General features: G+C 40.7%; 1 protein-coding gene across 2 annotated transcripts in view; it reads left to right on the top strand.

Annotated features, from left to right (window-relative positions):
- Positions 1–13041, top strand: part of LOC101474374 (glutamate receptor ionotropic, kainate 2) — a 65710-nt gene that overhangs the window by 49537 nt on the left and 3132 nt on the right. For both annotated transcript variants that reach the window (XM_004568771.3, XM_004568770.3), the window contains exons 12-15: positions 1866–1984; positions 2934–3151; positions 4873–5098; positions 8365–8615. In XM_004568771.3, the coding sequence (XP_004568828.1) occupies positions 1866–1984; positions 2934–3151; positions 4873–5098; positions 8365–8615 (814 nt within the window). The remainder of the gene's footprint in view (positions 1–1865; positions 1985–2933; positions 3152–4872; positions 5099–8364; positions 8616–13041) is intronic.

The following is a 13041-nucleotide window of genomic DNA, read 5'->3' as shown; positions in this document are numbered from 1 at the left end:
GAATTCCGTGTGCAATTCGACATGTCCCCTGTGCTGGATGTGAGGAGGTGACCTTACGTCCTCGTGTTCCACATCCTCTTCCTCCTGCTGATCGGTGTGCAGAACACGGCCTGCAGGAATACGGGCCAGCTGCAGACAAAGGTCATACAGAGGAGCCATCAAACCTGGTACATACAGAATACACATGTAGACACTGGGAGAAACAAACACTGTCCAATCAAATCTGCACCAGCAACCTACATACATCTGTTGTGTTCTACGATCGGCTGCGGGCTACAGCAATTACGTGCATTGTCTGTGTACAAAAACATAACGAAATAATCAGAAAACACGTTTGACTTTGAGATGCAATCGGTGCAGCCAATGCAAATACCCAGTTGCTACCACATGAAAAACTCACCCACACAGATGTAAAGGCATATTTATGCGCCAGACGCTTGATGCACGCAGGCATAAGTGCATGCGACCACATAAAAACATGCGAGCGCGCTCACTGCATTCTGAACAGCTCTGCAAGGCCATTGTGTTGTTTCAGTTGCCTGTGATACCAAGGAGACAGAGCTCGTTGACATTCCAATAAATCAGGCATCCTGATGGTGTTGACATGAAGAATTATAGCGTGCCATCACAGCCATGTCCACACAGATGATTTTCACTGAACGGAAAATAACTGTAAAGGAAGGGCATTGTGACAAAAATGTTGCCATGTTCCCAGTGCTTGTAAAATAAGAACAGTAATTAGCGTGCTCCAAATGGCACTCATATGTACAGACGGAAAGCAAATTGTAGGAAAACCAAAGTCTTTGGCTGTTACAGTGGGATATTTTTTTGGCACAGTTTGGGTCCCCTGAGAGCATATGGTCACTTTAAATCTATACAAATCTGTTCTGACACATATACGATATATGCTATATAAACACATTTATTCCCTTTCTGTGTCTAAGAGGCACAGCTGACAAATGGCGGCACATGTTCACACAGTATAAAACCTTAAGACTCTGCCTACAGGCTTATTAGCATGCAGTATATCTGGGAAAGGCTTCTCAACACCATTACCTGTCAGGCCCCTCAACTCTGCATAAGCAATGTTCCCTCTATCAGCCACTTCAGCACAAACTCAATCAGTTCCTGATGCTTAACACTAACCCAATCACCTTGTGCTAATGCCATGCCACTTTTGCTTAGGATAATAAATGAGAAATGTCCACAAGTGACCCGAAGACACTGACAATCAGCCAAGGCGGGCAGCGTGTTCAGCAGGAGGAGGTTCATGGGGGAAGCAAAACAATCTGGAGGAAAAAAAATGAAGCGTGGGTTGCTGGGAAGAGAATGGTATAGGAGGATGTGAGGGGATGTGATGTGGGGGATTGCGAGAAAAAGGGAAAAGGAGAAGAACAGAGATTGCTGTTGGGAAACCAGAAGAAAAAAAGGAGAGCACAAGTCCCACGTTGGGGTGTTAAAATAAAATGGTATCCGCAGAGTAACGATAATTGTAGCTGCTGGGGGAAACACTTAAAGGCTCCTGACTAAGTGAATTGAAATGAGCTCCAAAGATCATTACACACAGGGACATTATCACCAGTGACAGCGTTATTCCAGTCTATTGATCCATTCTTACAATAAACTGATACCACTTGAATATGCCAATAAGTCTCGGCAAAATCTCAGCAAAAGCTGAAACGATTTGCTTTCGTCTCCGCAGAAGCGCTGATCCACAAAACAGGTTTTCTACACATTCACACTCCTTCTTCCTGCTGATAATGTTTTCAGATTCATGTCTTATCAGCCATTTAATCTGTACCACTGAAAACACTGTTCTGTCCTTTTGTGCTGACATGTGTGTCTTTCTGCTCTTTCCCTTATAGGTTTAGTCCTTATGAGTGGTACAACCCGCATCCATGCAACCCTGACTCAGATGTAGTGGAAAACAATTTTACGCTGCTCAATAGTTTCTGGTTTGGAGTTGGGGCACTCATGCAGCAAGGTAGTTGCCTCAGCCTGTGGCTACAGTTGCTTTGTGGAGCTGGAGCTCTCTACACCCCACTGTCCCTAAGGGTTGGGTTTGGTTTTTTTTAACTAAGCCAGAGGCAATAGAGAGAGACCTCTAAAAGACCACACAGAAATTAGAATAAATGTGCATATATTTTAAAATAAATGTAACAGACTTAGGCTCATGGGAGCATGGGCTAAACCCGAATATGTAAACTAGGAACATGTTTCTAAAAACAACAGTTTTACAGCCTTTAGTCCACTTGAGTTAAATTAATGAGAGTGAGAGTGATTCTTGTATAAAATGCATAAAGCGATTCTGTTTGCGAACAGACGTGTTGTTGAGCTCATTAGCTGAAAAAGACTTAAAAATAACATTCGCTTAAAAGTAAAGCTATGTTTGTTACTGTAGCAATGCCACTAATATCCGAGTGTCCTCTTCTCTTGCCTCTGGCCTATCAGCACCTAGAGATCAGTGGGGTGTGGAGTCAGGATGTGAGGTTACCTTGGGTACATGACTCTCTGGCCTAACCAGCCTGTTACCTCTCCACACAGTACTGCACCATCGATGTTGATGTGTTTAATTTGATATATGAGATTTATGCAAACACCTTGTTCTCTTTGAATGGCACTTTCCGGTAACTCTTGCATTATTTAAAGCACTCCCTTGTGACTGAGACGAGATAATTTCACTTGTTTGAGATCCAACAATCTGCTTGTTTTGAGAGCTCTCTCGAGTGATTTAATCTTGATGCGAGTGGCACATCTGCCTGCGCTGAGAACTTGATGAGTTCTCGAAACAAGCCCGTTTCTAAAGGCGTTAGTCCTCTCTGGTTTTTGCATGTTAAAAATAAACGTAATGAGAAGATTGGAATGATAATGACTTGTTGAAATGAATGCATCTTGCTGTTTAACTTTCATTCTTGCCGCCTCCTTCACCCCAGGGTCAGAGCTCATGCCTAAGGCCCTGTCGACTCGAATAGTGGGAGGCATCTGGTGGTTCTTCACCCTCATCATCATTTCCTCCTATACAGCCAATTTGGCTGCTTTTCTCACTGTGGAGAGGATGGAATCGCCCATAGATTCAGCCGATGACCTGGCCAAACAAACTAAAATCCCATATGGGGTGGTGGAGGACGGTGCCACAATGACATTCTTCAAGGTAGCTGGATCTACGACGATGTTTGTGCAGTGGCTCTGTGAATAATGTTATTTTCTCACACATCAAATTTATAATCCTTTTAAGATTTCTCTCCTGGTTGATTTTCCAACACCTGTGTTTGCTGTGCAAATAGCAAACACTCCATGTGCAGTTAATTTGTCAGAAAAATGCAGAAGAGCAACTGGTGTTGAAAGTGCAGCCATTTTTTTTTTAAAGTAGTCAAAGTAATCCACTGAATATTGCACCTGCAAACATCATGCATGGGTTGCAACTGCAGAGAACAGTGGAGTTTATTGTCTTCCTAAGAAGTAGTGCCACATTTATAACTGATTTGCTGGTAAAAATGCAGGAAAATTACTTTCCTAGCCATACAGTTTGTCGTTGCAAACATTTGTGAAAGAATGGTCCGTTCTAAGAGCTCACTGAATTCGACTGTGGTAGTGTAATAGGATGTCACCTTTAGTAGCCTTTGTGAAATTTCTTTTCTCCTAGACATTCAGCATTCAACTGTAAGTGGCATTATTGCAAAGTGGAAGCACTCTGGAACCACAGCAACTCAGCCACAAAGTGTTAGACCACATAAAGTTACAGCTCGCAGAGTGCTAAGACGCATAGTGCTTAAAAGTTGCCAACACCCTGCTGACTCAGTAATGGCAGAGCTCCATACCTCCTGTGGCAATAACATCAGTACAAAAACTGTGTGCCGGTAGCTTCTTGACATGGGTTTCCAAGGCTGAGCCATTGTAGTAGGTAACATGTAGTTGGCCCAGTCCTTGTGCCCATTTCGTACATATATCTGTTTTAAATTATAAATGCAACATTCATCAAAAAGATGTGACTGCTTCACAGCAAAAAAACATACAGTAATTCCCTGGTTGAAAGCGCCTGATGCAGCAGCATTAGGAAGTGTCTGGTAACAATAAATTAAACATAAACCAGATTATATGAATTGCCTCCAGTGAATCATTTGTGCAAAGCTAGGCAATTTCAATTTAGCATGAAGAGCCTCCACCATTAAAAAAAAAACACTCTAAAAGGTACTTATATAATGTGAGAATGACAAATACAAGCTATAAAAAACAGAGCTTGATTTATAACAAAAGAAAAGTCGTATTTATGGCTCATCTAAATCACCAGGATTTAAACTTTGAGTTCTTTTCATCATAGAAATATTAATATCATCATTTCATCATATCGTTTTTCAGACATTAAAATGGACCTATGATGCTTTTCCTGAGTTTCTGTGACAGTGTTGGATGATCATTGTAACATGGCCAAAATTGTACACAAACAGCTAAAAAGCTCAAGGTTCATGCTTTGCTACAGACAGGGTTTTTTTTTTTTATCTTGGACATGCGTAATGTCTCAGAGAAGAGATACCCTTGATGGTCATTTCAGGCACCCGGCTTCGAGCACAGCAGCCTCATCAATTTGCAGTCTTCTGTTTGTGACGGGAAGCCAATAAAAACCTTAAACAGAAGGTGGCCGTAAAAGGGGAGGACCGTAAGAACTTAGCAGCTCCTCAAAGCCTCAGAAGAAAATAAATAGGGTTTATTTTTGAACTGTGAGTCATGCAAAGCTATTATAGTCTAGGAATAAGAAAAAATGTGCAGCTGAAAATGAACATAATAGGTCCCAAACACTGTGCAAACGATGATATGATATTTTCTCCTAATACTTCTTAGATTCTCATTCAGATCCCACTCTCTGGTTACTTGCAGAAGACAAAAATCTCTACCTATGACAAGATGTGGGAGTTTATGAACAGCAGGAGGCAATCTGTGATGGTAAAGAACGTGGAGGAAGGCATCCAGCGTGTCCTTACCTCAGATTATGCCTTCCTCATGGAGTCCACTACCATTGAGTTTGTCACCCAGCGCAACTGCAACCTCACGCAGATTGGAGGCCTCATAGATTCCAGAGCCTACGGCGTGGGAACACCTATGGGTAAACGACCTCTGCATCCCTCTGTGTTATAAGCCACTCGGATTAAGTCTGCAGATACTGCAGATACTGTGTGACGCATTAAGGTGTGTTGTGGGAATGATGGAAAGCTTTGAAAAGGGAAAGGTTGATCTTTATCAGCGAGGTCACGGGTATAATGGTTAGACACAGTGAGGTGTAAAAGGTGTAGCTTAATGAAAAGTGAAATGCCTAGAAGGTTGAGTTTATGGATGAGGTTAAAATGACTCACTGCTTCGGCAAGATCTTTCTATTCATGGTGATTTTCTCACAAGATTGTTTCAGAGGCAGGAATGGTGTATCAAACTCTCTTCACAAATACTTTTAATGGTCTGTTTTCATTTTATTTTATGTTCACGTAAGGCAACACTGTGAGTGTCGGTTCAGTGCAATTCCCTTTGACTTACTTGACACCGGCATTAATTTCAGCACTAAACCACAACTAAAAAGCACTTCAGAGAGTATAAAACAAACTCTAGGAGCTTGTTTTCAGAAGCCGCTTTGACCCAGCTCCCATCAAAAATTTTGTATACTGACATTTTATACCATCATTATCCAGGAATGAGGCAGATGAGCTAAAAGTATCACAAAAACAAGTACAATCATAAGAGGTTTGGTGCATTAAAAGCATTGTTTGTCAGGGTTAATCAATGCACAGCTCACAGCTCTAGCGTTCCCAGGGACCCTGACTGAAAGCCGTTGATGGTTCCCATTCAAGTGTCACAGAGGTTAGAGTGGTCCTGACGAGGCCACAGAGAACTCTGCTACCAGCTGTAATGGTCACATCTATCATGAATGATATGAAGGCCATCAAAATACGGAGGATTAATTTTGGCCATCCGCATCTGGACCGGGCTGCCGCTGATGAGTATGGGGCGGTTATGAATCTGCAGGGATGCCGTGATTGCCGTGGCTATAACAAAGCTGAGGGGCTGCTGTGAAATATAGGCCCACTGTGGCTCCCTAAGTGCTGAAGTACTTAGACTGATGTCCTTGAAATGGACACATAGAGACTGGAGCATGGATCACTTCTTTTTTATTTTTTATTCACGCAGTAGTATACTTTATATTTTATATATCATATATATATAGATAGAGAGATAGATAGATAGATGGATAGATATATAAAATAGGAACACATCACTTTAATTCAGCAATAAATGGTTCTGCATTTATATAGAGATAAATATTCACTCTGAAGAATATTACTTCCCACTTTCTTCTTTCTGTCTAATCCTTATATTATTTGCTCAGAAGCCGATTATGGCCTGCAAAAAGATCTTGAGATCGGAATCTCGATGACTTTATTAGTTCAGAAGTAATTTTGGCAGAATATAAAAATTAGTATTTTTTTTTTATTATTATTTTTGATGGTGGCCCTCTCCTTGTGTCCTTTTTCAAAACCATGTGAGCTCTTCAGCTATCACGTTAGCCACCGGCTCATACCTTTTGGCCTCCTGAACAATGTTTAGCAGCTTATTCCCTATAGGGCTTTTACAGCAATAAAGCAGAGCAAGACATAATAACATTTTAACCTTTTAGTGCTAGATGGTTTCCCAAATCACAAATGCTTCATCCACTGCTATCGACTTAAACTGTGATCGCATTAATACTTGAGGCCAGACAGTGTAGGAGTGATGGATGATCTCTGGTGTTGAACATCTGTCAGGTAGTTGTGTATGCACAGTGTGTCAAGCACGGCGCTTTTCCCATTCGCCCAGGCCCCGCTCTCCATATCCTCCTCTCTAAGGACCCATCCTATTAGCATTTATCCAAGGCCTGTTTTGTTAAGCCATCATTAATCATTTGAAATATGAGAGGAGCCTGAATCAGGGGACCCAGATACTAGAGAGATCTCTGATTTTTCAAATGAAGCAGGCATATGTTTCCCACATACATAGTCAATTGCATCTAAGGGGCTGTGCTTTACACGCTTTGCATATCGACCGTATGAAATGCACGGAATATACCGTGTGTTGCAAGTCTGCTCTGGTTTATCATGTCAGTGTACTCATAAGCTCAGCACGGGGAGAAAAACACAAGGTTACAAAATAAGAGAAGAAAAAAAAAAACAGATGCTGCTCCAAAGTCAGTGGCATTGTGTAATTTTCAGTTTTCTAGTAATGTCTCTTTTGTTAGTCTAAACACAGAGATTTGGAGATGAAAGGATGATGGATGGCATTAGATTAATGATAGATGAGACAGAGGAAGACTCAACTAACGGGGCTGACAGGCAAAACTGTATGAGATCAACAAACAGCATGATGGTACTTGTTACCTGGAGCCTGACTCCGTTCATTTCCTTTGGAGTTCTGGCACAAAATGTTCTCTTCCTTTTTAAAACCATTTCTATTATCCTTGAATTATTTTTTTATTTTTTTTATTTTTTTAACATTTCTTTTGTTTCTTTTAAGTCACTCTTAATTTGCACACGAGGCAAATGCCTGAAATGAATATGTGCACCCAGGCTTCATTATGCATGAGTCCCATAATCGCATAAATACACTAACAAGCTCTTAAAGCAGTGAAAACATGAAACATGAAGGCTCACAGTAAGAATTAATCTTTCTTGGCCCGGTTGAAGCAAATTGTGTGTGCGCTGCTCCTGGATCAACCCAGCCGTGTGTTGTGGCGCACACGCTGTGGATGGGAGAGGAACATGACCCCACTCGGCTACCCAGCAACGATTATTCCCGCTTTGATCAGGCCAGCGCCCGCTGCGCCTTAATGCCTCGTCGCTAATTCTGGCGCCTTCCTACTTTCTGTGGATTTGAGTTTGCTCAACATGCATCAAAAAACAGCAATGCAGAAACCCAATCATCAATATACACGTATAATCCCAAACACATATGCATCCATATAATGTACCCCTCACTGGGCTCCTCTGTTCATAGGGACTATTTCTGTCATATGAAAGCGTGTGCAAACAGCAGCTAAATTGTGAGAATCGACAGCAGCTCTGCTCCCCCAAGCCAAGTTATTGTTGCCAACTCCCTGTGCATTATAATAAACACACTGCAGAGAGGAGTGAGAATTTTGGAATAGCTCTGTGAATATGGCGGATTAGTGGGATTTGAAGAAGGACTTACAAAAAAACTCTCTCTAAGCGGCTAACAATAACATGACAGGTTATATGATCACATGCAAGCCTGAATGTGTTTCTTACACCCACTAACACAACAATGACGATCCTAGGCACATGAGTATTATCTGTGTTTTCCAGTTTCACGATACGCTTTTTGTATTCGCAGGATCTCCATACAGAGACAAGATCACGATAGCTATTCTGCAGCTGCAAGAGGAAGGCAAGCTGCACATGATGAAGGAGAAGTGGTGGAGAGGCAACGGGTGTCCCGAGGAGGAGAGCAAAGAGGCCAGCGCTCTGGGAGTACAGAACATCGGTGGGATCTTCATCGTGCTGGCTGCGGGACTTGTGCTGTCAGTGTTTGTGGCTGTGGGGGAGGTCCTTTACAAGTCTAAGCAGAACGCCCAGCTGGAAAAGGTACAGGCGCTATTAGAGAAGAGATTTTAGGCTTCTGCTGTAGCGTGTTTGTGTCAAGGTATGGCTGTGTGGCAGGCAGGATGGGGATCTAAATGAAGGACTCGGGGAGTCATAAGTGATCTCAAAACACAGTCTTAATGCTGGTAATTTACAAAGAAAGAGAAGAAGATCCAAATCTCATGGAACACAGAGCCAAGGAAACGCACAAGCATGAGGGGTGACGCAAAAACGAACAGAGGGAGGCTCAGACAATATCAACATACGCCAGAAGAATAGAAATGGGGAACGGGTGGAAACAGAGCTGAGGACAACTAACACTTAAAAGGAAGTAAAACTGAAAAATAGAGCACATGAGACAAAAGATTAACGAATTAAAAACAGGAGGTAACACATGCAGAAACACAAGGGAGGCAGGAATACACAGGAACTCACAGAATTAAATACGACCCAAATAATAACCACGAACAGAAGTAGATAGGAAACTAAAACCTGAGAATCTAAATATAAAGAAAAATTTAAGAAAAATACAAAACCAAAACTCAAAAGCGGTCTACCTCTCTTGCTCTGCCATTTTAGAAATCAAACTGTAAAAACAAGACACCAAACCCAAGAGACATCAAATGAAAGTGAAATGAAAATTTGTCTTATAGCCCTAAAGTGCATTTTTACAGACCAAGCTTGTTTTTATTTTAACAATTGGCTACTTAAATTGCTTTCACTCTTCATAATGGCTATAGACCTGTGGTGTGGAGACAGAAATCCCCCAGTGCTTTAACCTGTGTGAGTTTTTAGCAGTCAATATTTGCTAAACCAAGCAGGCATTTTCCGAAACTAACTTCTGTCTACGCATGGATAATTTTCTTGCTGATTTTAAATGGGGAAAAATGTTTTACTTGTTTGTTGTTTTTTAGTCATATATTATATTGAATCATCATTTCAATAAATTAACAATTACAGCAACTCCTTCATCACAAACACCAGCATAATAGTATTATACAAATACAAATCTATTTTAATTCACCATGTATACATAGAGTGCACTGTATCCACAGCTTCTTTATCCCCCTGGTTACGTTTCTGAATATTTTTCAGGTGTTCTGTTTGTGCTCTATTTTCGTACTGAGCGCACATGATTCATCACACAGTGTGGAGTATGTATTTTAGTGCACTTTAACTCGTGCAGTGATGTTTCCCAATAATTGTGAGAGTCCTTTTGATAGCGTCTGTTAATTATTTACGTCTATAGAATTAGCACAGCGCAGCAGCGTGTTACTTTATTGCAACAGTAATTAGTTTCTTGCTTTTTTTAAGGGCTGCAAAAGTTTCACAGCACATCTTAGCTATCATTAATCAAGAGCTGCAAGACTGGGTCACAATATTCAGATAATTTGCAAATGCCAGAGTCTCTAGGCTGACAAGGTGCTAGTAATTTGCATGCTGACAGCAAGCCTCTCCTTTTTTTACTCCCTGCCAGAGTCCTCCACCCTAACATCACGAGCTTTTTCTCTCTCTCTTTTTTTTAAAACCCTCCTTCTCATTGTTTTTCAAAATTTATTTTCTGTTATCCTTCTTGCCTGTCTGCTTTTGTAATCAGTCTTCCTTCAGACTCTAGAAAATATTTCATTCATATGGCAGACAAATATATGTAAAAAAATGTTGCTAAAAAAAAACACACCCTAAGCCACCTACAGATATCCATCTCGCACACCTACACACATACACAAACAGAAAAATAATAGCTTCATACTTTAATGCTCCCCCTCCTCTTTTTATCTTCTCCCCTCCTACACTCTTTGAATTTGAATTACATTTTGCATAATCAGAAAAGGAATGTATGAGAATTTGACTTGGCAAAGTTGGTGCCCGGGCATATAGACATTTTATAGGATTTTACACCACATACATAATGCAGGGACAACAGAAGCTCACATTACACAAGTTGCATAAGACTGTGATGTTTTAAAGTGGGTAGCAGTATATTTGGATTTAATCTGCCGAAGTGGATGCTTTGTCCTTTATGCTGTCTCTTTAGGTTTTTCACTTTCATGCCAAATTACAAGTGTTTAATGTTTCTCCCAGAATCCCGTTCTTGGCAGGGTGCAAATGGCTGTGAAACGCTATTTAGACGTTTGTGTGACAGTGACGATTTAAAGGGGGAATCTAGGACATATCAAACCCTTTAAATGAAGGCTTGTTTTCTCAAAATATTCTGTCGAAAAAAGCAAATGAATAGATGCTTCATGTTCTGTAGCTGTTGCGCAGTTACACGATATCAACTGACTCAATGGTTTATTTTATCGCATGTACACATAAAATAAAACTGAACACGTTGACCTTTGTTTTCCCAGAATAGTACCACGAGATCCTTTTTTATTATTTATTTATAACCTTACAAATTATGTTACAGTACTGTGCAAAAGTCATGAGTCCCCCCTTATTTTATATAGTTTGCTTCTAAGAAGCCAGACTTTCATGTGGCTTCCAAGTAATCTTGAACAATAGCACTCTGGGCTTTCTGAAGGTCTTTCAAGTTTTTCTTTCGACAGTGGTTGCTTTTTCACTTAACACTGACTTATGAATCCTACAAGCAGAAAAGAGGCACCTAACCAGTGTTGTGTCTACATATAACAGATAACTTAGCAAAGAACCAAATTTAAATTGCATCTTTAGGCACTTTGGCATTTCTATAGTTGAATTTATGAAAAATACAAAACGTAACACAGTCTGACAGGCATAAAATAGTATTTTTGCACCAATGAGGTTATTCCCAAAGAACTGTTAGCTGAAAACTTGGCATATCAAAGGAAGGTCCAAAGGAAACAGGACAAAATCTACACCAGTACCTAAGAGATGTATGTGGCACTAAATCCTCATCAGAAATGGTCACAGTAAATGGGCAGCTGTCAAGAAGCCATTCTTAAAGAAGAAAAACAAGGAGAAAAGGTTGAGGTTTGCCAAATTACACACAATGCGACTGAAAATCAGTGGCAACGGGTCTTACAGAGTGATGAATACAAATTTGAAATTTTTGGTTCAGACATCAGTAGGTAGAGAGAGAACAATAACAGTCTACACGGTGAAAAAGAATGTCCTTCAAGAGGCTATACATGAAGACTGCATAAAGAAATTACAAAACAGCTTGCCTAAGAGAGTTCAGGCTGTGTGAAGAATAACGGTGATCATACCAAATATTGACTTTCACATTTTTCAATACATCACCGCACCTATTTCCCATTTTCGTAGCAAACTTTGAAGAAATGAGGGGCAGCTTGAGACTTTTGCGCAGTACTGTACATACATATGCTTGTCGTAAAACCAACATAAAGCCAATAAATACAAAAGAAGGAGGAGAAACTGTTCAGTTTGGCTAATTTTTTCAAGCTTAAAATAGAATAGAGAAGCTCAGCAATTCCCCTTTGAGTGTATGTGGTGACAGTGGAAAGGAAAAAAAAGAGAAAAAATGAACACTGAGAAACAACCAATAATAACAATTGCTGCTTGGTGGGTTTAGTAACCCCAGATCCAAAATCTGAATGCCAGAGACAGATGGCGAAGGATACAGAGACAGAGAGGAGAGCGGGTAAACTACCAGGGCAAAAAGACACACAGCTGATCACACGCAGTTGTCATCTATATGCATGGGGAGTTAAAGTGAAAGGAGGAGTTCAGTAGATGATGGAAGAGCAGCCTGGGGTCTGCAGCAGTATAACTAAGCGAGGGTCACCTGACCCAACCCCACCTATAAGCTTTATCAAGGAGGACCTGTTTTTTTTAATCGTGTAAAAAGGCTGTGTGACTTTGAACTCAAACTGGAAGCTGGTTTTACATCTGAAGGTCAGACCTCCTGCTGTACTTTTGGAACCACAAGTAAGAAAAAGGCAGAAAAGGAAACATATTGTACAGCATATAAAAAAGTATTTTCATGTTACACAACATATTAAGGTGAGAGGATGCGCATGGTAAAGCAGTGAAATTGAATTTATGTAGACATCGACTGATTCTGGTAGAATTAAAGTCACTAAATTTAGAATATCCCAGTGATGGTGCCACCTGGTGGTGACAAAAGGACACTGTGGCAATTACCCAAGAATACTGAAATGTAATGGACAGGTCCATTACAAAAACATGAGTGGAAAATAAAAAACAACAACAATACCTTGGAGATACTCAGAAAGGACCTCATGCCACCATTAAGAAGACACTGGTTAAAAGAGAATACGCGGCACAAAAACCATCACCAGCCCTCCCTCATTAAACAACCCTGTAGGTCATTTGTGCAAGCTGTTAAAATGACCTGCAGCTGCACTTTAAAGTTAACTAACCTCTGTCGCCCATGTAAATAAATGCATGTAAAATGTGCACTGGTGTCATCAGCGTTTTGCCACACCAGGCTTACGCTCAAGTCTCCTGGCTAAAAGCCAGCGGT

The sequence above is a fragment of the Maylandia zebra genome, linkage group LG15 (genome assembly GCF_041146795.1).
Source record: "Maylandia zebra isolate NMK-2024a linkage group LG15, Mzebra_GT3a, whole genome shotgun sequence".
Classification (NCBI taxonomy): domain Eukaryota; kingdom Metazoa; phylum Chordata; class Actinopteri; order Cichliformes; family Cichlidae; genus Maylandia; species Maylandia zebra.
The sequence above is the reverse complement of the archived record's forward strand: the minus strand, read 5'-3'. Positions and strand labels throughout refer to the sequence as shown.